We start from the raw sequence: 22,979 nt of genomic DNA, 5'->3' as shown, positions 1-22,979 counted from the left end.
GCTCAAGTGGGTAGAACGACAGAACACAAGACGAACATACAAAGATGACTGGAGGAAAAAAGAAAGTGAAGCAATGGCTCAGAAAAGCGTGGAAGGTGGAAATGGCAAGGGAAGTAACAAAACTGATTTTTGCGTATATATGAGCAAAGTGGAGTCACTCAAATACAAAGGAGATCAGGTACCTAAAGATCAATATGTGGCACTTTTTTGAAGTGTTATTCAGACCTTTGGGAACCACTTTCATTTTGTGTGCACAACAGAATGTCTAAAACGATATGGCAAACAATACTCTGATGAGTTCTAAGCAATCTTTGTTGAATGCTCATCATTATCCAAAGTTGCTAAAAAAAAAGGAAAAAAGAATGGGATATTGAAAAATGTATTTTGGGTTGAATATACCTAGCTTAATAAAACCATAGTTAATTAAGCCAGGAAATAGAAGTGCACACTCCCCCTGTCATCCCTCATCTGACTTCCTTCATTTGTGCTCTCACGTTGGCCCAAATCTGGTTGATCTGCAGCTCTACATGATGTCCGAAATGGAGATTTGTGGTTTAATAATGTCCTGTTTAGTCCTGTTTAACAATGGTCAAATTGCGGTTTGAGATCCTGGTTTAGTAAACAGACATTAAACCACAGAGGGGGCAGAGGGAGTATGTGTGGCATTCTGACACCCACTTCTAGCTTAATACATTTTGTTTTCTTCAAGAAGAAAAGCAGGAACATTACGTCCAATCCAAGCCAGAGAGTTGCACCGCTAACTTGATTCACAGAGAGCAATGACGTGTGCGCATGCCACAGGACCAGCCAACAGTAACCAAAGTGCATTTAGCAATGCTCACTCATCTCTCCCCTCTGATTCTCCCCCCTTCTCCAACGCACACACACACACACCTCCCTCACATGCGGACTACATGTTGTGAGTTTTCACTCCTGTAGTCCCAATAAGATAATGGTCTTGCCGAAACAGTTTGTCTGAATCTCCCTTAGCAAACAACACTCTCTACACGTCACAAATTCAGCAACCCATTTTATTCATCTGTATTTGGCTTCTTCTTTTTTCAGGTTTTTATAAAACCTACAAAGGAAAGTATCATAGAATGCTGCTCTATAATAAGAAAGTGTCTTACACTGCCTTCTTATTATAGAATACTATTCTGGAATAGCATGCCTTTGACCTGTCCTAGGTCAGGATGACAAACTTCCAGAATGCAGTAGGAAGAAAGGGAGCAGCTTTCTAGAACTGTTATTTAGCACTAATTTTGACCTCTTTTTTTTTTAATTAATTATCTCCTGGCAACTGGTGTAACTATTTTTGATGTCAGTTCATTCTCATTCCGTCCCATCGGAGAGCAAGTGACGGAATTGTCCTGAGGAGCAAGCATCAGATGATATTACAGTGATGTGGTTCTTGTCTTAAAGGATTTGAAGAATACGCCAAGTTTTGCCAGCCCTGAGGGGGAGAATCTGATTAATGCATGCTAATGACAGACTCAAGGCCACTTCATTTGTTGTAGCATTCCGCAAAGCGATTAAGGTAAGAAAAAGAAAGGGTGCACATTGTGGTTACACATAATAATAATGGAAAGGGGTGCAGGGAGGAGGGAAGGCATAAATTTTGATAATAAATGAAGTAGAACAAAGCTTTCCATGAATGTTTGAGGCCTTTTAGGTCATTTTCTGCTCTTCCATCCCTCTTCTCCTGCCTTGCAGAAGCCACTTCCAGCTCCCTTGGCTTTTTGTATGTTGACAATATAAATGAGATTCGTTACATACTTGATTTAACCTAATAAAATAGTCTAACAGAAAATGTACCTGTGAGGCAAATTAACAGCTCACATTAAAATTGACAAGCAAAAACTAATATAAAAATACATACAACTTCAGATAATAGAGCAAAAGCAGACCATTCAAAGTAGCAAATATGAAGAACCCAAACAGCTGTGACACAACTTTTAACATATTCTACAAACAGCCCAAAAAAATCTCAAATATGTGTTCTTGGTGCTGGGGATTAGGAGTGGCCTTTTTATTTTATTTTATTGATTGAATGAATTTATATACCGCCCTATACCAGCAGGTCTCAGGGCGGTTCACAGAATAAAATCAGAATATAAAAGTTTCTCTTAGGGTTTGCTTTTAAATGTCCTGTTTTTATCTGAAGTCGTATGCATTTTTAAGTACCGTATTTTCGCTCTATAAGACGCACCAGACCACAGGACGCACCTAGTTTTTGGAGGAGGAAAACAAGAAAAAAATTATTCTGAATCTCAGAAGCCAGAACAGCAAGAGGGATCACTGCGCAGTGAAAGCAGCAATCCCTCTTGCTGTTCTGGCTTCTGGGATAGCTGCACAGCCTGCATTCGCTCCATAGGACGCACACACATTTCCCCTTACTTTTTAGGAGGGGAAAAGTGAGTCTTATAGAGCAAAAAATACGGTATTTTTTGCAGCCTTTCCCAGTTTGGCATTCTCCAGATGTTTTTGGCTACAAATCTCATCAGCCCCAACCATCACACCAGGGCTGATGGGAATTGTGGTCCAGAAGGTCTGGAAAGCCCATGGTCTGCTGTTTTCATAGCACACCAGAATACTTCACCATATTACAGTGCTCCCTGGTACAACATGGTAGCTTTATTGGGGGGAAATGAAAAGAAACCCTGCATGCCCTCCTCAAATACTCTGTAAAGAACATGAGAAGGCTATAAACAGAAAATAGGTTCACAGATCCTATAGTACTCATAATTCCTTGCCTTGTGCATCTATAAAGCAATGCGTATCAATAGGTTAATGCTGTTCACTAGCTATGGCACCATGGTGCCATTTTTCAAAGAAGGTCTTAATAACATACAATGAAATGTTTTGTTTATGTTTATTATTATTATTTGTTTTTTTTAAGCAAAGAAACGCTTCTACCAATGTTCACGGGAGGAAAATGGAAGAAAAACATGGAAACCTGAAAGGAAATTGATAGGTCAAATAGCAGGAAACCAAATACCCTAGGGATCACATTACTCACAGGAAGATGATGTACTTAAGGGCCCTTTCTCACTAAGTGTTCAGTATCTGGGCACAGATGTCGATGAGCAAAGTATATGCACCCTACATCAATTATGGGTACAAATGGCTTTCAAAAACTGCTGCTCTTCCTTTTAAAGGACAGAGCAAAGCCCTCTACCTCTCTTTAAAAAGCTGCATTAGAAATAATGTGGCTTTCATAATTGCTGAAATGTAATCCTTAATTCAAAATATCCAGTGAGAAGCAGCCTTAAATACCACAGCTGAAACCCAATACCTATCTGAGGCTCACCTCTTTGAGATATTAGAATCAGGACCCTCAGGGTGCTTCCAGTTAGCTCCTTTAACAGGCAGCCACCAAGGAGCAACGGCCACCTAAAACAAAACAGGCAAAGAAAGTGTTGGCAGCCTATCAGAGGTCATTCAATAAGGAAGTTATCATTGGCAGTAAAAAGAGGGGTAGGAAATGACTGGTGCACATTTCTAACTTAGTGGCAGTTAATGGTCCGTTTCAGATAAGTGTACATGAAGCAACTTTCGAGTAAGCACAATTACTTTGTGGAAGCTGTGATTTGTCCAGGAAGTCTCTAATTAACCATAGTTTCCTGTTTCGTCCAAACAAGGAAACTATGGTTACTAGCTTTGGAACAAGCCAGGATCATAAAACCGTACTTTGATGTTAGACTATTGCGTGGCCTCGCATAAAACAGCTTCCTATGTTCCATTATCCTATTCCGTTGATCACCTTTGGGTTTCTTTTCCGCCTTCCTCTGTCTGACATGCTACACCACGAACGTTTTCTCCCATTTGGAACGCTTCCAGCAGCAGTCCCAAGAACATGGCTGAGTATACGTCATCCAACCTAATTCCAGTTTCAAGGGCTCAGAATATCCATAAAGCCCTGCCTAGGGATTTCTTACTAACCTTCCCCGCCCCCAACTTGTGTGTAAACATCACAACAACGTCCCAGTTTAAAGTTTTAGGTATTCCACCATTGTAAAAGCTTCAGGTTTTTCAGTCATCAACAAGGATTAGAGCTTTAATCTCTATTGCTTTTGCCCGTATTATGTTTCTAAAACTGAGAAGAAAGCAGAAACAGGGGGAGGGAGCATGTTAACTCCCTGGCTGCTGGGCTTCTTGTTGCTACTCAACCTATGCTACTCAAGATCTTGCTTTTCCTTAAATAAAATTTGAAAAGTGCAGGTGCACAAATGGCAGGGGGTGATGGGAGTTGTTTTCTAACAACACCTAGAAAATTCCACATTGGCTATCCATGCTTTTTTACATGTGGGGATGCTGTGATGAGATCCAATTCATACTCTGCACTGCAATACAGTGGTACCTCAGGTTAAGTATTTAATTCGTTCCGGAGGTCCGATCTTAACCTGAAACTCTTCTTAACCTGAAGCACCACTTTAGCTAATGAGGCCTCCTGCTGCTGCTGCCGCCGCGCCGCCGGAGCACGATTTCTGTTCTCATCCTGAAGCAAAGTTCTTAACCTGAAGCACTATTTCTGGGTTAGCGGAGTCCGTAACCTGAAGTGTATGTAACCTGAAGCATATATAACCTGAGGTACCACTGTAAAGAGAAAATGACAGTCACCCATTGCAGGTAAGCCAAGTTCCAATGTGAGGTACGTTCACAATTCACAGGACAGTGCCTCGGCCGAAACAATGTCGCAACCTCAGAATGAAAACTTCCAAGTGCCTATTAAGTCAATTATTTTCCGGCATCCTCTAAGTATGCTTCAAGCTGCTCTGTTCAAAATAAGAGTGAGCTGCCTAAATCTTACATCCTTCCCCAAAAATCCTCAGAATGCTGTAAAGCTTCTAATTGTTATAAATCTAATTAGCCTTTGTACTAATGAGGTAAGAGATATAAGAGCCCCAGATCATTTAATACCACAATCCTTCTCTTGCAACTAAGGGGATTAATTGCTTTCCTAATACCTTGCATTCTCATGCTTCGGATCAAAGGAAATGTGTTCTACAACAGAAGCAGCAATACGTCGGAAAGGGTTGGGGCAGAAACACAGATGTAGGGAGTATTGACTAGAGAGAAAAACATGGACTTCACTGTGTTTGACTTTCTGTAGAAGGGCTCTATAGATCAACAGACGCAATCCTCTGCTCCAAAGATAATGTATTCCGCACCTAAACACTTTCTGCCTTTGGTACTTTTTGAGTAGTTTTGGGTGTTGCCCTTTCTGTATTTGCCCTAATCATTCAGTCACAAAATAACAATTGCAATCTGGTTAATAAGCAGATAGATTTTTTTTATTTTCCTGCAGCAATAACAAAAATCTTGGCCCTGTAGGTTTATATGATGATGTCTTGTAGGGTCAGGAATGATGTCATTTAAGGCAGGGGTGGGAAGCTGTGGCCCTTCAGGTGTTGTCAGACTCCAGCTCCTAACATCCATGAGCACTGGCTATTCTAGAAAGGGCTGATGGGAGTTGGAATCTGAGAACATCTGAAGGGCCCCAGGTTTCCCACCCTGGCCTTATATAAACTTAAGAGCATTGGGCTGTGTAGTCTAGTGCTGACTAACAATGGCTCTAAAGCAGGGGTAGTTAACGCACGTCTCACAGGCTATATCTGTCCCCCCAACCCCCAAACTTTGTGCCTGGTCCCCTCAATGTCTAATAATAATAATAATAATAATAATAATAATAATAATAATAATAATATAAAAGCCTTTCTCAACCTTGGGCCTCCAGATGCTGGACTACAACTCCCATCATCCCTGACTCTGGTCCTGCTAGCTAGGGATGATGGAAGTTGTAGTCCAACATCTGGGGATTGAGAAAGGCTGATACATGTGATACTGTGAAGCCAAACCAGGTTTTGTGGCCTTCAAGTCCCCCACCACGTGCCATTATGTTTTTAATTTTTTAGAAAACTTACTGCTTCTGCAGGCCCCTACTGGGATTCTATGACCCCAAAAAAATTTTTGTGACACTCCCAAACCCCATTCAAAATTTGTCATTTTAAAAAATGGGGGGGGGGGACCTCTGTTTAATAATGAATACATGATAGAAATATTTAATAATGAAGGAATGATAAAGACATTATTTAAAATACAGTGGTACCTCAGGTTAAGTACTTAATTCATTCCGGGGGTCTGTACTTAACCTGAAACTGTTCTTAACCTGAAGCACCACTTTAGCTAATGAGGCCTCCTGCTGCCGCCGCGCCATCAAAGCACAATTTCTGTTCTCATCCTGAAGCAAAGTTCTTAACCTGAAGCACTATTTCTGGGTTAGCGGAGTCTGTAACCTGAAGCGTATGTAACCTGAAGCATATATAACCCGAGGTACCACTGTAATTGGAAACCTTTGGAAGACAGCATTCAGAACTGCAGCTTTTGCCACTCCCATAATTACACTTTGGCTACACCCACTTTTGATATGCAGACTCTGGAGAACCACACCTGCCCTGAAGATCTCTCATACCCCAAGTGAGAATCAGACCACCAAGCCTGGCTCTTTCTCAAGATTTAGCAGTGAAAGAAGCTTTCCAGGAAAAACCGACATCAATGTGCAGTTACAACAGAGCCTTCCAACAGACCCACTCTGACCCAAGTAGAGCCAGCATTTATCATCAACCTGTTTTAACAGCAGTGGGAGCCAAACAGCAACATGGTGATAGCACAGTGGGAGAAGTGGCACGTCAATTTTGAAAGAAATAGGTGGAAGACTACAAAAGAAGCCGGGAAACACAAAGAACAAGGTCCCAGAATTGGGGGGAAAGGCATACGATGGGATTCTGTGATAGGGCATTAATAGGGAAACTGGAGCACAGATGGTGCTTTGCAGAGATGCTATGGGGTTGCAATAAGTTTTGATGTGTGCTTTGGATTCTCCACTTGGGTTCAGCGTACCAAGTTCAAAAGGAAAGTAAGGGTAGATACTGAAGTATAGAGGAGGGTTCTGGTCTACCTCAGGGTCATGCTTTCTGATTTAGTGGTCTTCTCTCTTTACCCCAGATTTTCAGAGACTGGGTGTGACTACTGAGTGGTGAGACAAAGGAACTTATCCATACTCAGTTGCATTCTCTTACTCCTTCATGTAGACCCCACAGCTGAAACCTGGCACTGAAACAGGTCCTGCTACTTTGCCCTGGCTCAAATTAAACCCTGCCTCTGTTCGGGTTTTGGCATATGATTGTGACCGAGTCCTGATCCATTAACAAGCACAGGCTCAAGATCTCGGAAGGAAATACTTGCATAATTGCAAATGCAGAGATATGGTGTGATGTATTTCACAGGCAGAAACCTCCAATCAATCGTTTTGCATTCTTGTGCGTGTGATCAGCTTACAAAACCCACACCATCATGACCATAGATTAGCTCCATCACTGCGCTCGCAAAGAAATCTGTGTTCTGTCGACAAGGCATTATTAGCCTTGCCAAGTCATCAGGTCACGGCCAAGCTTCCTTTAAAATGTTGAAACATAGCAATCTCACTTTTCCGTAAAGGCAGTTTATTTTCTGAAGTTACATAATGCCTAAAGCTGGCAGCTGCATACCAAATACTTCAATTCAAGGCCAAATGCAATACACACTTGGGGTAGAGGGAATTTGGGGGGGGGGAGAAGAAAAGTCACAATTTGTTTCCTCAGTGTCTTACCCCCACTCCCAAATCTCATTTAGGGTTTGAAACTCCTTCCAGGAAAAAGAAGTGCACCCAAATAGGAATGATGGGTAGACAGTGGTGTGTATGTGTTTGTGTGATTACGTATCCATTTATTTACTTCCCACCCTTTGTCCTATTGTCTCAGCATGGGCTATAACAATAAAATGCAATATTAAGCTCAGTTTGAAACAACTTACAATAACATCTGTCATGGATGCTATAACTGAGATTCCTAGGGATGCAGGTGGTGCTGTGGTCTAAAACCACTGAGCCTCTTGGGCTTGCTGATCGGAAAGTCAGCGGTTCGAATCCATGTGGTGGTGGTGAGCTCCGGTTGCTCTGTGCCAGTTCTACCAACCTAGCAGTTTGAAAGCACACCAGGGCAAGTAGATAAATAGGTACCACTGTGGCGGGAAGGTAAACGGCGTTTCAGTGCACTCTGGCTTCTGTCACAGTGTCAGAAGTGGTTCAGTCATGCTGGCCACATGACCCAGAAAGATGTCTGTGGACAAATGCCAACTCCCTTGGCCTGAAAAGCGAGAAAAGCGCTGCACCCCATAGTCGCCTTTGACTGGACTTAACCGTCCAGGGGTCCTTTACCTTAATTGAGATTCCTGTATTGTAGGAGGTTGGACTAGATGACCCCCAGGATTCCTTCTGACTCTACTCTTCTATGATTCTTCTATGAAATAGAGGCATATTCCCTAAACACCTAAGCCAGGGGTAGCCAATGTGGCACCCTCCAAACGTTATGCCCAGCCAATTCCCATCATTCCTGCCCATTGGGCAAGCTGGCTGTGGCTGACAGAAGTGTGCGTATATCGAGCTTATAACAAAGCACACTTTAATCTGCACTCAAACAAGCCAGGCTATGTCTCAGAACAAGATCTTTAATTCTTTTGTGGGCCAGGTTCCACACAGCCTTTGCTTACTGTGAAAGGTCTCAAAACCTCTTTCCTCTCAATGAAACATTTGTGATGATGGAATGTACTAATGTAGAGACTGTTGCTTGTGCAACGCAATACTTAATCTGATAAAAAAGCTCTATCGTCCTGTACAAGGAGAGTTCCTGCTCTTTCAGTTACAATCAGGACTGCAGCTTGCTCCCAACAGCTGCAAGGATGAGAAACCCACAGGTTGGAGCCTACAGCTGCAGAGACGGCACCTAAAAGCTTAATGAAGGAGTCATGTTGCTCTAGCAACTGAGCTATTGGCCTCGGTGCTGAGGCCACCAAAGTATGGACCTTTTCATGTGTGAATTAATACATCTTTGGTGTAAAAGTGTGCATGCAGCAAAACATGTCTACAAACACCAGTCTCCTACAGAGATGCTAGTCAGGGAGGCAGGTGATTGACAGCAAACTGGGTTTGCTGCCAATGCAATGTTGGCTGGAGAGGGAGTGGATCCTTTTACTCTCTCTGTTGTCCACCTACAAAATAAGTATGGTAGTAGCCAAAGTTCTTGGGAAAACATGGGGCAAAAAACCCTGCAAGAACATTCCATAGCGGTTTGCTAACTTAAAATATGTCATATAAATCATCAATAGTAAATCTATTTTTTCCCTACAGATCTTGGGATACTTGCCACAGCTGCATGTTCAAGCTTTACTCTGCCAGAGGTAGGGCTTATAAATTACAAAAAAACAAAACAAAACGTTTTGGTCCCTTTATTGTACCTTTGCTAACCTGTTTACTTTGATAATTTCGATTCTTACTAATGCAATACTGTCATGCTGTTGCATTAAAAGAATTATGGAACATCGCTGGGGTACATTTGTTTTGAAGCTGACTGTTTACAGAGTGGTTATTTACAAAATCATGAAAATACTTCTAATTCCCTTAGGTTGGCAAGACTGCGTGTTCTAAAACTGGAAATGGTTCCAGATTTGAAGAGGAAAATGTCCATTTAAAGAGACATCGTTGCTTTGTTTACCACCCTTTAACTCACAATAGCACCCATGTAATACATAGCAGCTAATGTTTGGAAATCCAAGGGAAGTGCATTTAAGGATTGAGCATTCTTCTCCCTCCCACCCAAAACTGCCATGTTATGCATAGTGACATCACGAATTAGGCATGCACACACACACACACACACACACACACACACACACATTACCCACCCACCCACCCATGCATGCACTCCCTTGCAGAAGTGACTGTCTAAACTGTGGTCTCTTTCTTTTCTTTTCTTTTTAATTTTTAGAACAGTTGCTTCCAAAAGCGTCTGTATATTTATTCCTCAAAAGCAAGCCTTTTTACATTTTTGTAACATTTCTGATTGTGGTAGATATTTTCTGCAGCAGGGCCAGAATAGTCACTTGTGGGATGTTCTCACCACTTTCTGTAGACACTTGGTGCAGTTTCATGAAAAAATTACATACTGTAACAACATAGGTAGATTCAGTTTATGGCAAACCTCGATGCCCTACAAGGTATTCTAGTCACCCAAATAGAAAACTTGTATCAAATTCTATTGAGCAACTACAATAAGGATGGACTATGATCTCATCCTTAATGACTTTGTTCCTCCCTGAAGAAGCCTGTCTTGCATGTTGACCTACAGCACTGTAATCTTTTGTGTTCATTACTTGCTTTAGTGGACAAATAATTTCTTCTACTGTGAGGCTTCTTCTCTTTTGCTGTTTTATCCTTCATTAACCCAATCTTGACCCAGCTGACAGGAAACTGCATGCAGAGAGACTGTAGTCTTAGCCAGCTCCATTGGCCTGTGCTGTTTTGCTGACTCCACATACATAGTCCTTGTTATGTAGCTTGATGGATATCTATGCACTTCTAGTTCTCTGAAGTGAAGGTCTCATTTCAGCTGCGGGGAGCCCCAGGGATGTAGCAGCAGGGTAGATCTCAGTCTGGCCTAAACTGTGGTCTCTTTCAAGCATGGTGTCAGCGCTGCCCGAGGTCCCAGCTCACAGAAGACCAACGCTGCTTCGTTGTTCAGTATAAAAGTCTTTATTGAAGTTCAGTTTCACTTCCACAGGCGCAGCGTGCAACGCTACGTCTCTAACCTTAGACCGCCGAAGCTCCATCTGAATCTCCTCCCCCCTGACACCAGTTTAAGATTCTAGCCTTGCTCCACCTCCTCCTTTGTTCTTTTCTCCTTTGGGTCCGCCTGCCCGTCGGGGTCTCTCCCTTCCTAGACTCCTCTGACGCTGAGTCCCCTGACTCTTCCCCCTCCCTCCGTCGGGCTTTAGGACCTGGCTCCCAATCCGGGTTTCCTGCTGTCCCGCGCGCCTATACATTTGAACTTGGCGCGCGCGCCGAGCCTCCCACTTTCCTTCTGACCGTTACACTGCTGTCACTACTCCCTCCTACGGGGAGGCTAGCTGGAACTGACCTCCCCTCCGTTTCCCCACTTTCCGATTGAGGCGTGGTCAGCCCTGACTCATCTTCTCTCCCTGCTGGAGGAGAGGCTGGCCCTGACACATGTGACTCTTCTCCCCCACTGCGCTCTGGTGGGGGAGCTGGTCCTGATCCCCCGCTGCTGCCTTGGGAGTCCCCGCTGGCACCCTGCTTCTGGTGCGTCCCCCCTGGGACCCCCCTTGCCCTCACCATCTGCGCCCCCTTCTGGGAATCTTCTGATTCGCTGGAGAAGCTCATGGAATCTCTCGGGTCACTGTAATACTCCCCTACGCTCCCCTCGGATCCCTCCCCTTCGCTCTCCATTTCCTCTCTCCCCTGTGCTTCTGCTCCTGAGCCCCTGACACATGGATATCAAACCTTTTTAGTTTATCAAATAAATGTAGGCTTTCTCAGCTCATGCATTTGTTCTGATTCAATATAAGATTCATACATGTTGGTAAATGCATGAACCTGAAGCACACCCAGGGTAGAGTGCGGAGATAATATCCAAACAGCTACTTAAGTCTTTTCACTTTGACATCAAAACCAAAGACCATTTACTGAAAATAAAGCCAATAAAATGAGGTCCGATACTCTAATGCTGGACGTGCCTAACTGTAGAAAACAAATCCATTAAAATGCCACTTTTTAATAAAAGAAAACGAATGTGGACATTCTGTTTGTCCTGTTTGTTAGGAAGCTTTAGTGCCTTACCTTTAGTTATTTCCCAAAAGCTCAGTTAACTAAATTGAAGTGAATTCTATTGTATTCTCTCACGAAATTTATTGTATTGAATGTTACCTATCAGAAGTAGCACAATCGACAAAAAGAAGAATGAAAGCTGGACTTTTGATTAATGTGACATGTTTTGGCAATTTTTGTGTATTAAAAAAAAAAAAAACCCTCTCACAAGTGATCCAAACTTAGATTTTGCAGTTGAAGCAAACCAGAAGTGACCCTGGAAATTATATGACTCAGTTTTTGGTTGCTGATATCAATGGACGCAGAAACAGTGCACGGAGAAGACAGTGAAACCACACGTTTGCTTGTGGGCTTCCTAAAGGCATCTGGTTGGCTGCTGCAGGAAACAAGAAGAGAGGCTAAAAAGGGCTTTTGGTGTGATCCAGCAGGGCTTGTCTTATGGCTAATTATATCAAATCAACCTCTTTCATACAAAGAGGTGTTTTCTTCCCAAGCTGCAGAGCTAGCCGCTGCTGCTAAGAAAACCACTCCCTAGATCCAGTGGTTGAGAGGGCCTTCCCCCCTGCTCCATTTGAAGTTTATCATTAACCACACACTTGGAGCATACCAAGAATTATGTGTGTCCCCCCCCCAGAATTACCATTTCCAGCACCCTTAATGAACTATGGTTCCCAAAATTGTTTTGCCGGGGGTGGGGGGAGTCATGAGCTTTAAAAGTGTGCTGAATAGGCTTTAAATATATTCTGTGTTATCTACTCACAGTTTCATTATCTTCAAATTCAAGAGCAGCAGCGTTGGTTCAGGCTGTTGTGGAGCGACTGAAGATGAGCAAACCAAAGCTGGATAAAACAGAGGTTATAATGGTTGGGAGCCCCACAATCTAGGGGGAAAGACTGCCTGGTTCTCGTATCTTCCCGAAATAGTGAGTCCATAGGCCAGATGGTAGCTCTAGGCGAGGGATGGGGAACCTTAGGCCCAGGGCTCAAATATAGCCCTCCAGGCTCTTGGGACTCCCTAGCCACACTTCTCACTGGACCTCTGTTGGAGCCTCCTTGGGCATTTGTGCCTGGATGGAATGCACCCATGAACTCTGACAATGCCTCTTGTTCTGGAGGACAGAGAAGGATGCATGAGTGTGGGTAGAAACTAGCCTACTACGGAAAAGGTAAAATTCACACGTCTGCTCTGTCTGCTTTTGCCTCTGGCTCTACCCACAACCAGCATTTGGCCCTAGATGGGTTGCCCAGATGGGTTTGTGAGTTGAAAAATATTTCCCACCCTCGCTGCATGTGTCAGAAATCCAGCTTGTCAGAACACACCACTGTTCGCCTCCTCATTAGCTGGAAGATGAGACACCGCGGTGTAACCTTAGGGTAGCACCCTTAAGGACAATGCCCAAACTGTACATGTTGTAAAATGCAGCTGTCAGCCTCCTAGTAGGAGCAGGGAAGAGAAAGGATAGAAGACCAGAAGGAACATCCCAAGATGTTTACCCATGAAAGGGGGTGGGGTGCAGAGCTTTCAAATAAAAAAAGAATGGGAAAGGAATCTAAAATGATAGGAAAATTACTGGGGAGGGAGACAGGTAGCTTTGTTGGTGTTATGTTCAGCATTAAGCTTCTTTAGTACAGTGGGAAAGCATTCATCCTTCTGGGCAATAATATGTTTTTTTTTTAAATGTACTAAAAATGGTGTGGGCATGGGGAGAAACTGTTGCCATGAGCACTACCCAGCTGGCTTTAGCATCACTGACTCAGTGCAACCTCCAGTCATGTCAGCCCGGTTGTCCTCTAACACTATGGAGAAAATTTGGGAAGAATGCTGGGGGGCCAGGGAGAGGAAGGTAGAAGCTCCTTTGGTGAGCAGATACCATTTTTACACCATATTTGATCTCATCCTCAGGCTGCCACCCTTTGCTCCTGAAGAGTGTGTCTTCATTTCCTGTGAAGTGACAAACATAGCATTTTCTCTACTCAGGAACAGGCTCTGCAACAGGCAATACAATTATCCAAGTCTCATCTGTAGGATGACACCTCAATAAGTACCTGCCTGTCCTTTTCACTGCCAACCTCAATTCTGTCTCTGACCCCAAAGTAAATGGGATCAGCTTGCACATTATCATCATCCCACATACCCGACAAAGCTTCCCTGTCACTCTATGGGCAACAACCGATGTGGCAGCTATTTTATTTTCAGTTTTCCTCTTCCAGAAGCCGGAACGGAGACAGCCTGCACAATTCCCATTGCTCAACCCCACCTCTGTCAACTAAGGCAACAACAAGTCTTCTTAGGATTTCAGGCCCGATTTATTTTTCTCCCCACGCAAAGTAAACAAGACAATCAGCCCACCTGTCTCACGGCACGTTCCCTGTCCACTTCAGCGTATTTGACAGCCCCGATCAGAAAGATATGAGCTTAAATACAGGTACATGTGCTCTTCCAAACAGACTGACCACAAGGCGAGACACCTTTGGTGCTCACCTGATCCACGTTTCTCTCCAGCTAAGCTTCTCTGCTTCCCAAGCACATCAGACCCTGTACTGAATTGACCTACTTCTGTTCAACGTTCTGCCTCCATAGCAACAGAATTGCGTTAAATTTGAAAACAGCAGCCACCGACCATACAGAGATACCACAACGCAAATAATACCAAGAGGGAAGAGTTGCTCAAGACAAAAAGAAAAGAGGGCCTTCTCAGGTTGCGCTAACCTATGCGGATGAGATATTTCCAAGAGATTTTATAGAACATTGTTCATCAAAAAAAAAAGGTAAAGATGAAAAAGTTACAGTCACACAAACTAATACACACATGCTCCCCAGACCTCTAGTTCAAATACTGCAATGGAGAAACAAGACACATATTACCCCATGCCCCGTTATTGGTTGATATGCAACTAGTTCATCTTCCCAGTGGTAGGTCTTCTTCTGCGCAACAGGACTTCCCATGCAAAGGCATACAATGACACCATATAATGGGTTGATGCTGAGTTGGTTTGGAAGTACTGCAGGACAAACAGCATTAAAAAAGGCCATGCAAAAGCCATCATGGAGAAGTGTATACAAAAACCCAGCATGTAGGGAAGTAGCAGCCCAGGGGATATGGCAGGCAGGTTTCTAGGCTAGGGTAAAGATCAGAAGATCTAAGGGGGCCACATTTTATAAAGTTTTGATAACCTGCTGTCGTAACCAGCTACTTAGAAGAATAAAAACAAACATGTCAAACTATCCTCCCTTTGATCCTTATTGGTCTGTATTCTTGTGCTCTGCAATTTTTCCACTGATTATCCAGTGCCAAACAAATTAATCTTGCCTGCTTTTTGGATCCAACTTTGCATCCTTGGACTGGGAACCTGATGCAAAGTTGACTTGCCTTTCCTAACGCCTGTGCAAATCAATATTTTTAGGTATGACCCTTGTTAGTTCCTTAGATGGCGTCAATGACTGTGATCATAAAGCCTGAATGTCAATTGTATGAATTCCTCAGCCCTGGCCTTGCCAGCACCATCCAAGTTATACCTAAGGGAGGGGGGGTGCACGCGCAGTATTAAATTACATACAACTGAGAGCTCGAAGTTTAGAAAATTAGCAACAAAACTGCATTGTATTTAATGCTTTAAATGTAAGGATATTTAAAAAGAAAAAGACAACAAGCAGCAAATATTCCTCCAGATGTTGCTTTTGTATTCTCCATTCCAGCCTACAGACTTGAAAAGGGAAACACTTTGGGGTGAACAGTTAAATAACAGGTTAAGAATGCCAAACCACAAGAAAAGCAAGTCCCTGCATCACTAGGCTGCTGGCCAAAGTCATCAGAATAATATCATTTTTCCATGCCTACCCAGATGATGTTCTGCATGCCAGGATGTCCTAATAATACATATTGAAAAACAAGGCAAAGGACAGTCCTCTAAAAGTTACTCTAACCAAATAGGGGAAATCGCTGGAAAGAAGCAACAGCGTTTTAACACTTTGGGCCATGAGCCAGTTCCAACTCACTTCCAATTGCAAGCATCAGGGACAATGCTTGTTGAGTTAGGCCAAGGACCGTGACATACAGAATAGCTGCTTTTAAAAAAAAAAAAAAGGCATTCTGCCATTTGACTCAGGGTAGTACAGTAAAATGTGGAGGCACAGATTAGCAAACAGAATATTAAAATGGTTGTTTCCTGAATAGCTCTCTAAGGGAGAGATGGACAATCTCCCAATGTTTATTGCAAGGTTTGGTGCTGGTATTTCACATGTGTTTGTTTTTTAAGGCATGCAAACAAATGCTGGGGGGGGGCGCATTAATTACAGCATTTCTACTTCCCTGCCAAAATTGACAGTTCTTGAGGGGGGAAACAATATGGCAGGGCAAATATTTTTTAGAGAGACATGCATTCCCTGCCTGCCTTTGAGGGGATCATTTTGTTGTCAAAAGGCAAATGTCACTATCACCCCTGCCCAGCCAGTACAAAACAGCAGCCCTTGAAGTGCTGGCCTTTGTAGTAATAATCAGTTTTGGGTTCAACAGGCCATGCCATTTTGAAAAACTAAAATGGTGCTCTAGATACAAATCCATAACCTTGAGTCTATGCAGCCCTCCCCTATTATGTGCCTGTGTGATGCTGAGAGTCAGGCGTAGGGACCCTTTGACCTGCCAGAGATTGCTGAACTACAACTCCCATCAGCCTCAGCAATTATGACCAATGGCCAGGGGTGTTGGGAAATAACTGAGCTTGAACTCCCAACAGATTTAAGCTCCAGAGCCCCATTTGGAAGCAGTGACGCCTCTTCAGGCTTCTGAAAACCAGAGCTTGACACTTAAAACTAAGCATTCCTGGAACACACACACTTCCCAGCTTTACCATATGTCTGTCAGACTTGCCCAATTCCCCTCCATCCCACGAACAGGAGCAGAGTCTGGCAATCGCAGAATCCTTTGCCATTCAGCATTTATCAGAATCCTTCATCTTCAAAGGATGCAAAAAACAACAAAAAACCATGGAGGCTGCTGAACAAGATCCTTCTAGCTGTATTTAAAATAGGCCATCTATCTTGCCCTAAAAGCAGCAAGCACATCGCCTCAAAGTTCGTCAACAGCAGAAGCAGGGCCCATTTCCACAAAGAGTTGAGGGAGGTGAGGGAGTTTTGTTATGCCACACGTATCGGGTCAGAGTCAACACTCCGTTGGTTTCTTAAACTGTGGCTTAACAGATTTGTTAAGTTTCCTCTCTCCCCGTTTCTTCACAGCTTCCACTTTCTTCAATGACAAAGAATAAACCCGGCGAGGTCTAATTGCACCTAGAAGCTCTGCACACAATGTGCTCCAGTGTGTGCTATTATTTATCCAATGCATAATATTTTCCTTTGAGAGCACAGTGGGAGCATGGTAAGATGAATCACTTCTGCGAAAGCTAAACTGATTAAGGTACAAAAACACTAAGTCACCTGGCGCTCTCCCCGAACAGCCAGCCAAAATGCAACTGAAAGCCCACAAGAGGCCCCCTACATGTGTTTAAGGGAAAATTAATGTGTTCTTGCCCCTCTCGGCAAACTGTATTTCTCAGGTGAAAAGCAGAAGCAAAACAGAGGGACAACATCTGTATAGCACTGCAAGGCACTTATCCTGACTCTGAACAGCTTATCTGCTCTGTAAGCCTTCAAGTCACCTAGCAAGGTTTTGTTTTTGTAATACAGGTATAATCACCACCACCTTGAATTTTAGGGTTTTATTCATAGAAATAAAACCAAGGGCCATCTAGTTCAACCCCCTGCAATGCAGGAATCACAGCTAAAGAATGACAGGTGGATGGCCATCCAACCTCTGTTTAAAAACCTCCAGTGAAACCTCCACAACCGAGGTGGTAGCATTAAACAGCTCATTCACCAGTGCAGGGATTTCTCCTTGCGCAACGAAGCAATCTCCCCCCCCCATCTGTTCTGGGAGTTCCTACAACCCTCTGGAGGTGATTTGTGGGCAGCAGGGGCTTCACATGGGGTTGGGGAAAGAGAGGGGGGAAATTGCATCATGCTAGTTCTATTCCTCGGGACGTGGGTGGTGCTGTGATCTAAACCACTGAGCCTAGGGCTTGCTGATCGGAAGGTTGGCGGTTCGAATCCCCGCGATGGGGTGAGCTCCTGTTGCTAGGTCCCTGCTCCTGCCAACCTAGCAGTTTAAAAGCACACCAAAGTGCAAGTAGATAAATAGGTACCACTCTAGCAGGAAGGTAAATGGTGTTTCCATGCACTGCTCTGGTTTTGCCAGAAGCGGCTTAGTCATGCTGGCCACATGACCTGGAAAAACTGTCTGCGGAGCGGACAAACGTCAGCTGCCTCGGCCTGTAAAGCGAGATGAGCACCGCAACCCCAGAGTAGTTCGCGACTGGACATAACTGTCAGGGGTCCTTTACCTTTTCTTTAAAAAAAAAGTTCTATTCCTTGCAACAATTTAGTCAAATGCCACCCTTAGTTTTCAGTATCACAGCCCATTCCCACATCACATGTTTGTAGATGCTGGCCTATAGGAATGTGTGAGTGCATGGGCTATCTAGCGGTGCATCAATAACACTGCTAGCGCATTTGCAAAGATAAGCAGTGTCTAGTATAGTTTCAAACTGGATAGGAGAGGGTCCATGTGTTGAGATTCCTGCATTGCAGGGGGTGGGACTAAGATGACCCTCTGGGTCCCTTCCAACTCTATGATTCTATGATTGGAAGTTGGCTTCCTGATAGTAGCAACAGATGGGTTCACTGATGTCGCTGTGGATTACCCGACAGTGTTGGGAAGAGACAGCAGCAGCATGGAGGCTGCATGCACACTTCAGTGGAGTCAGTCCAATGCAACCCCAACTTCACCACTGCCCCAGGACAGTCTACAGCGATGCTGTTGTCAGGAGGGTGGCTCCACCACACCGACTGCTACAGCATTGTGCAGCTCAGGATACCAAGATCCATCTTTCCCCACATGAACAGATCCGGACCCTGCAATCGTCATCTGAGGCCCGTTTCCATAAGCCTCCTTCATGGGAAGTCTGGAGGCTGGCTACAAAAAAAAGTGCCCTGTCAATGGCAGCTCCTTACTTCTGGAATGTTCTCCCCGGGACCATCTTTAGGCACCAAGCAAAAAAAAAAATTCTTTTTACCTGGGTTTTTTGGCCCTTAACTTTAAGTGTTTTTAAGTATTTGTAGCCTCTTTTAGACCTCATTTATATAGCTGGTTTTCTTTTTTTAAAAGTTATTATTCATTGTGTCTTTTCTAATTGGTTTCAGTATTTCTATTGTGTTTGTAGATCACTTTGAGTAATTTCTATGAGTAAAACGATCAATAATTTTGCACGCAAAGCTGTTCCTCTACCACTGAGCTACATTTCCTTTCTAGGAGCTCCCCAAAAGCACCTTGTAGGTGTCAACCAACTAATTTGCAGGCATCTTCAGAGCCCGTGAAAGATAGATGGACAGAGATGACAACAATTACATCACAGGGGGTTGGACTAGATGACCCTTGGAATCCCTTCCAACTCTACAATTCTATGACTCATATTACTGCTTACAAGGAAAGGCACAGCTCTGTTTGCATGGGTCACTGCATCAACCCCTAGAAAGGAGAGAAAACCCAGCCACTGTTAGAATTCCTGCTCCATGATTGCAGTCATGGGATTGTTGTCTATCACATGACGGTATAGGTTTTGACTCCACAGAGTGGGAAGTGACGGAGACAGGATGTTTGTGTTACTGTGTTCCGTGAAGTGGGACTATTGTCCTTTGTTTTGTTTTGTTTTTGCTGTCTGATGCTAGAGAAAGAGGGAGCCATGTTGCAATACTCTGTGCGTGTTTATATGTAAATAAAGTAGATTAGCAAAATGCTGAGTTGCTGAGGTCTGTTATGCATGATGCGCAAACTCGGCGGATCCCTAAGTGTGCCGATGTCTGTTGGCATCAGTCGCTGTGATGTTCAGGCTGAAGAAAGCTTTTGAAGCTCCCGAACGATCGACCAGGAGGGAGAGTCGGGCATGTGTCTCTGTCAGGGTTCTACTTGGAGTGTAGGCTGAGCTAGAAAGGAGAGAAAACCCAGCCACAACCTCATTTACTTCTGATATACTTTTTCCTTTATACTTGTATTTGCTCTTCTCCCAAGGAGTTTGAGGAATACAATGGACAAAATTAACGTGAACTAATAATCCTTGAAAATAATTATGATAATGTTTCCTGTACTGAAATCTAACACATCTTTGCAGGTCACCACATACTTTGATTACAACAGACTTATTAGTATTATTACTATAAAATGTTCACAGCCTTGAATTATCAGGCCAAAACACAATAGCTAGGAAGGTATGTGACTCACAGCTTGATGAATTCCAGTCTTCACTTGTTCACTCAACACACCTTCAAATACAAAGGAATCTCCAAATCTTTCTGCCTGAGAAGAAGAAAGGGGGAGAGGGAGAGAAGAAGAGGCAACTCTAAGTCAATTGGATTTGCATGCTTGCAGCACCAGTGTTTTCATTTCCAAAATGCCAAAAGAAGAAAGCATCAAATCAGACAATTAAGCGCACAATGGCCTTTACTTAATCCTCCCTAACAGCAATTCAGATTTTGTTGTTAAAGGAAGTAATACGCCATGCGGCAGACTCACAGGGAGATGACAAGATCGCTCTGCTCAAGGTCATGATTGTTCCTAAAGCTATTTTTCTCCCTCATAGACTACGAAATAAACCCTACCCAGTGAACTAAACTGTGGTCTAAACCTCCCTTTAAATCCATCTCAGCCAAAAGAAGGGAGCTTAACACCACAGAAGTTGGCACTGATACACCCAGGAACTTCCTAAAGCCATTGTTAAGATATAAAGTGACTCGGACCCCAAGATCATCTTCTGAGGCCCTTCTTTGTATGTCTCCTCCACAAGAGGTCCGAAGGCTGGCAACATGAGAACGGGCCTTTTCTGCAGTGGCTTCCTGCTCCTCGAACACTCTCCCCAGGGAGGCTTGGCCCTGGCACTTTTGTACCAGGCGAAAACATTCCTCTTCTCTTAGGCCTTTGGCTAATTAAACAATCTATGGCCTTTTAAACTGTGTGGAGGGAGGGTATTGTTTTTATTTATTACTATGGTATGCATTTTTGTGTTTTTCTGTTGTAAACTACCCTGTGATCCTTAAATGAAGGTCAGTATAGAAATAATAGGAAATAATAGTAGTAATAATAAATAATAATAATAAAAAACAACAACTGTTGTTTCTGATTAGAAGAGCAGATGGCAGCTGCAGCAAACATTTATACTTCCATTGATTGGGAATACTATTTTATAATATTTCAGATTCAATTATTATTATCATTTAGAAGTTTATTTTTAAAAGTTGAAATGAAACTTGAGGGATACAATCATGCTCATATCAGAGATATTATTAAGTAAGGGAGAAGCTGAAAGAAAGCAACCTGATCAGAAGCATCTAATGAACTTGTCATTAAAGTGGGATTTGAAGACCAGCAAATCCATGGAAAATGGTTCACTATGCAAAAACATTTTATATTATTATTAAGTAGAGTGCATCTTCTCAGGGCAGGACCAGAAGTCAGCGGCTATCTCATATACTTGTGGCGCCAGAAAATCAGTCAAGCAAGCAATCCTGGAAATGGCGAGAAAGAGCTGGAAAGTCCTCAAGGCTCATGAGGAGTCTCTCCTCAGAGCCTGAAAAGAACGCCAGTGAGCCAAAAGTCGAGAAATAAATATTTGAAAGGCTTTTTAAAAAGAACCTATGGGCTCCCAAAATGGCGCAAGGGACCTCTCACTGCTGCAGCGCTACCCCACTCAACAGCTGTTGGGCAGGAAACTGTATTGCAGCAGGATCAGAAGGGCTGTTCCCTGCCCTTTCTGGTGATTGGGAGGCAAAGGTACAGTATAAAAGAAAAGGTTATTTCTGATGCCTCTTAAATTGCCCTAGTTCCCTGCTCTGACGAGGCTCCCCATTTCCACACATTTTGCTTATGTGCACAGGGGCCCGGAACGTAACCCCCTCTTAAGTGGGAAGTCGCCAGTATTATATTATTTATTTTATTTTATCTTAATCCATCACATATTATCACTTTGTAAGTTACTGTTTTCCTGCAACGTTGCTGTGAAAAAGCCCCCCAAACATTTCTGTTCCCTACCTCTGTGAGGTAGCCAGTGGCATTCACAAACTTCTCAAATTCTGCATTGCTGACTTCATAGCGATCCATGAAGAAATGGTTAATGTGGACTCTCCTGGCGGGTGACTCTCCATCTTGTTGTATAGCAGGCTCATCAGTTCCCATCGTGAAAACTCCGGCTGGAATAGAGGCCATCTGCAAAATGAAGAAGGCTGTTTCAGGAAAGTACATATCAGCAAAGCTCCTCATTTTCCTTCCATGCTGGATGTGGAAAGAAGCAATTGCTGTACTTGTATGGTCGCTGGCGTGCCATTGACCAACAACTTTACACTGAGGTCATATTGGGTAATCGTCAATGTTAGTGCTTCTCACAGTAGACCCATTGAAATCAATGGATTTAAGTTACTTAAAGGGGCTGGGGGAGCTTCAGGTTGTTGATAGTGGGGATATCTGAAGCTTTACTGTATTGCACAGGCAAAACAGATCGGGATGGGGAATCAGTAGGCACTGAATGCAAAAGAGGTAAATGACAATGGGGGTATATATAAAGGTGTGCTTCAAAGAAGACTGAGATGAAGTTTGAAGAACAAATGAAGACAAAATAATACAGACTATCCTGACTGCAGGGAGGCAGAAAGTCTATTTCTGAATAACATTTGGATGCCATCTTGAATCAAGATGGTAGACTGGACCTTTCAAAACAGCACTAATATATTTGGTTTATTGTAAGTCTCAAGCAAGAAGGCTGTCAGTGAACAAAAACTGCAGTCTATATTCAAATAAACCTCCAAACTGTTGTGCTCTAAGACTGGATCATCTTTTTATTTTCTATTTCTTTCTTTATCCCTCCTGTGCCTGGACACAACCACCTAGCAGGCAAAAATCCAACAGGTAGAACATTTCCCAGCACAGAGATTTAGCTCCATTAGATTTCTTTATAATCAAGCCAAATACAAAATGGGCACGAAAGTTAGCAGCGCACCCAGAACTGGGAAGTTCCCTAAAGAAAAAGAGACACACATGCTTTCAACAGAATTCTGTTTATTTCCTAAGCTTGGGCTGGATTTGATATTAGCAATACCTCCTGCATCTCTCAAGCACAGCAGTTGCCTAAATGCCTTGTGATCATCATCAACAGAACCCATCAGCTGAGGA

General features: G+C 43.3%; 1 protein-coding gene across 1 annotated transcript in view; it reads right to left on the bottom strand.

The window, feature by feature from the left end:
* The window catches only part of SUMF1 (sulfatase modifying factor 1), a 65,430-nt gene that overhangs the window by 32,863 nt on the left and 9,588 nt on the right, over positions 1-22,979 (bottom strand). The window contains exons 2-4 of the mRNA XM_053378141.1: positions 21,846-22,019; positions 20,043-20,117; positions 3,311-3,393 (exon numbers count right to left, since the gene is read on the bottom strand). Of these exons, the coding sequence (XP_053234116.1) occupies positions 3,311-3,393; positions 20,043-20,117; positions 21,846-22,019 (332 nt within the window). The remainder of the gene's footprint in view (positions 1-3,310; positions 3,394-20,042; positions 20,118-21,845; positions 22,020-22,979) is intronic.

Source organism: Podarcis raffonei, chromosome 2 (genome assembly GCF_027172205.1).
Source record: "Podarcis raffonei isolate rPodRaf1 chromosome 2, rPodRaf1.pri, whole genome shotgun sequence".
Taxonomy (NCBI): domain Eukaryota; kingdom Metazoa; phylum Chordata; class Lepidosauria; order Squamata; family Lacertidae; genus Podarcis; species Podarcis raffonei.
This window is presented reverse-complemented; position numbering and strand designations above follow the sequence as displayed.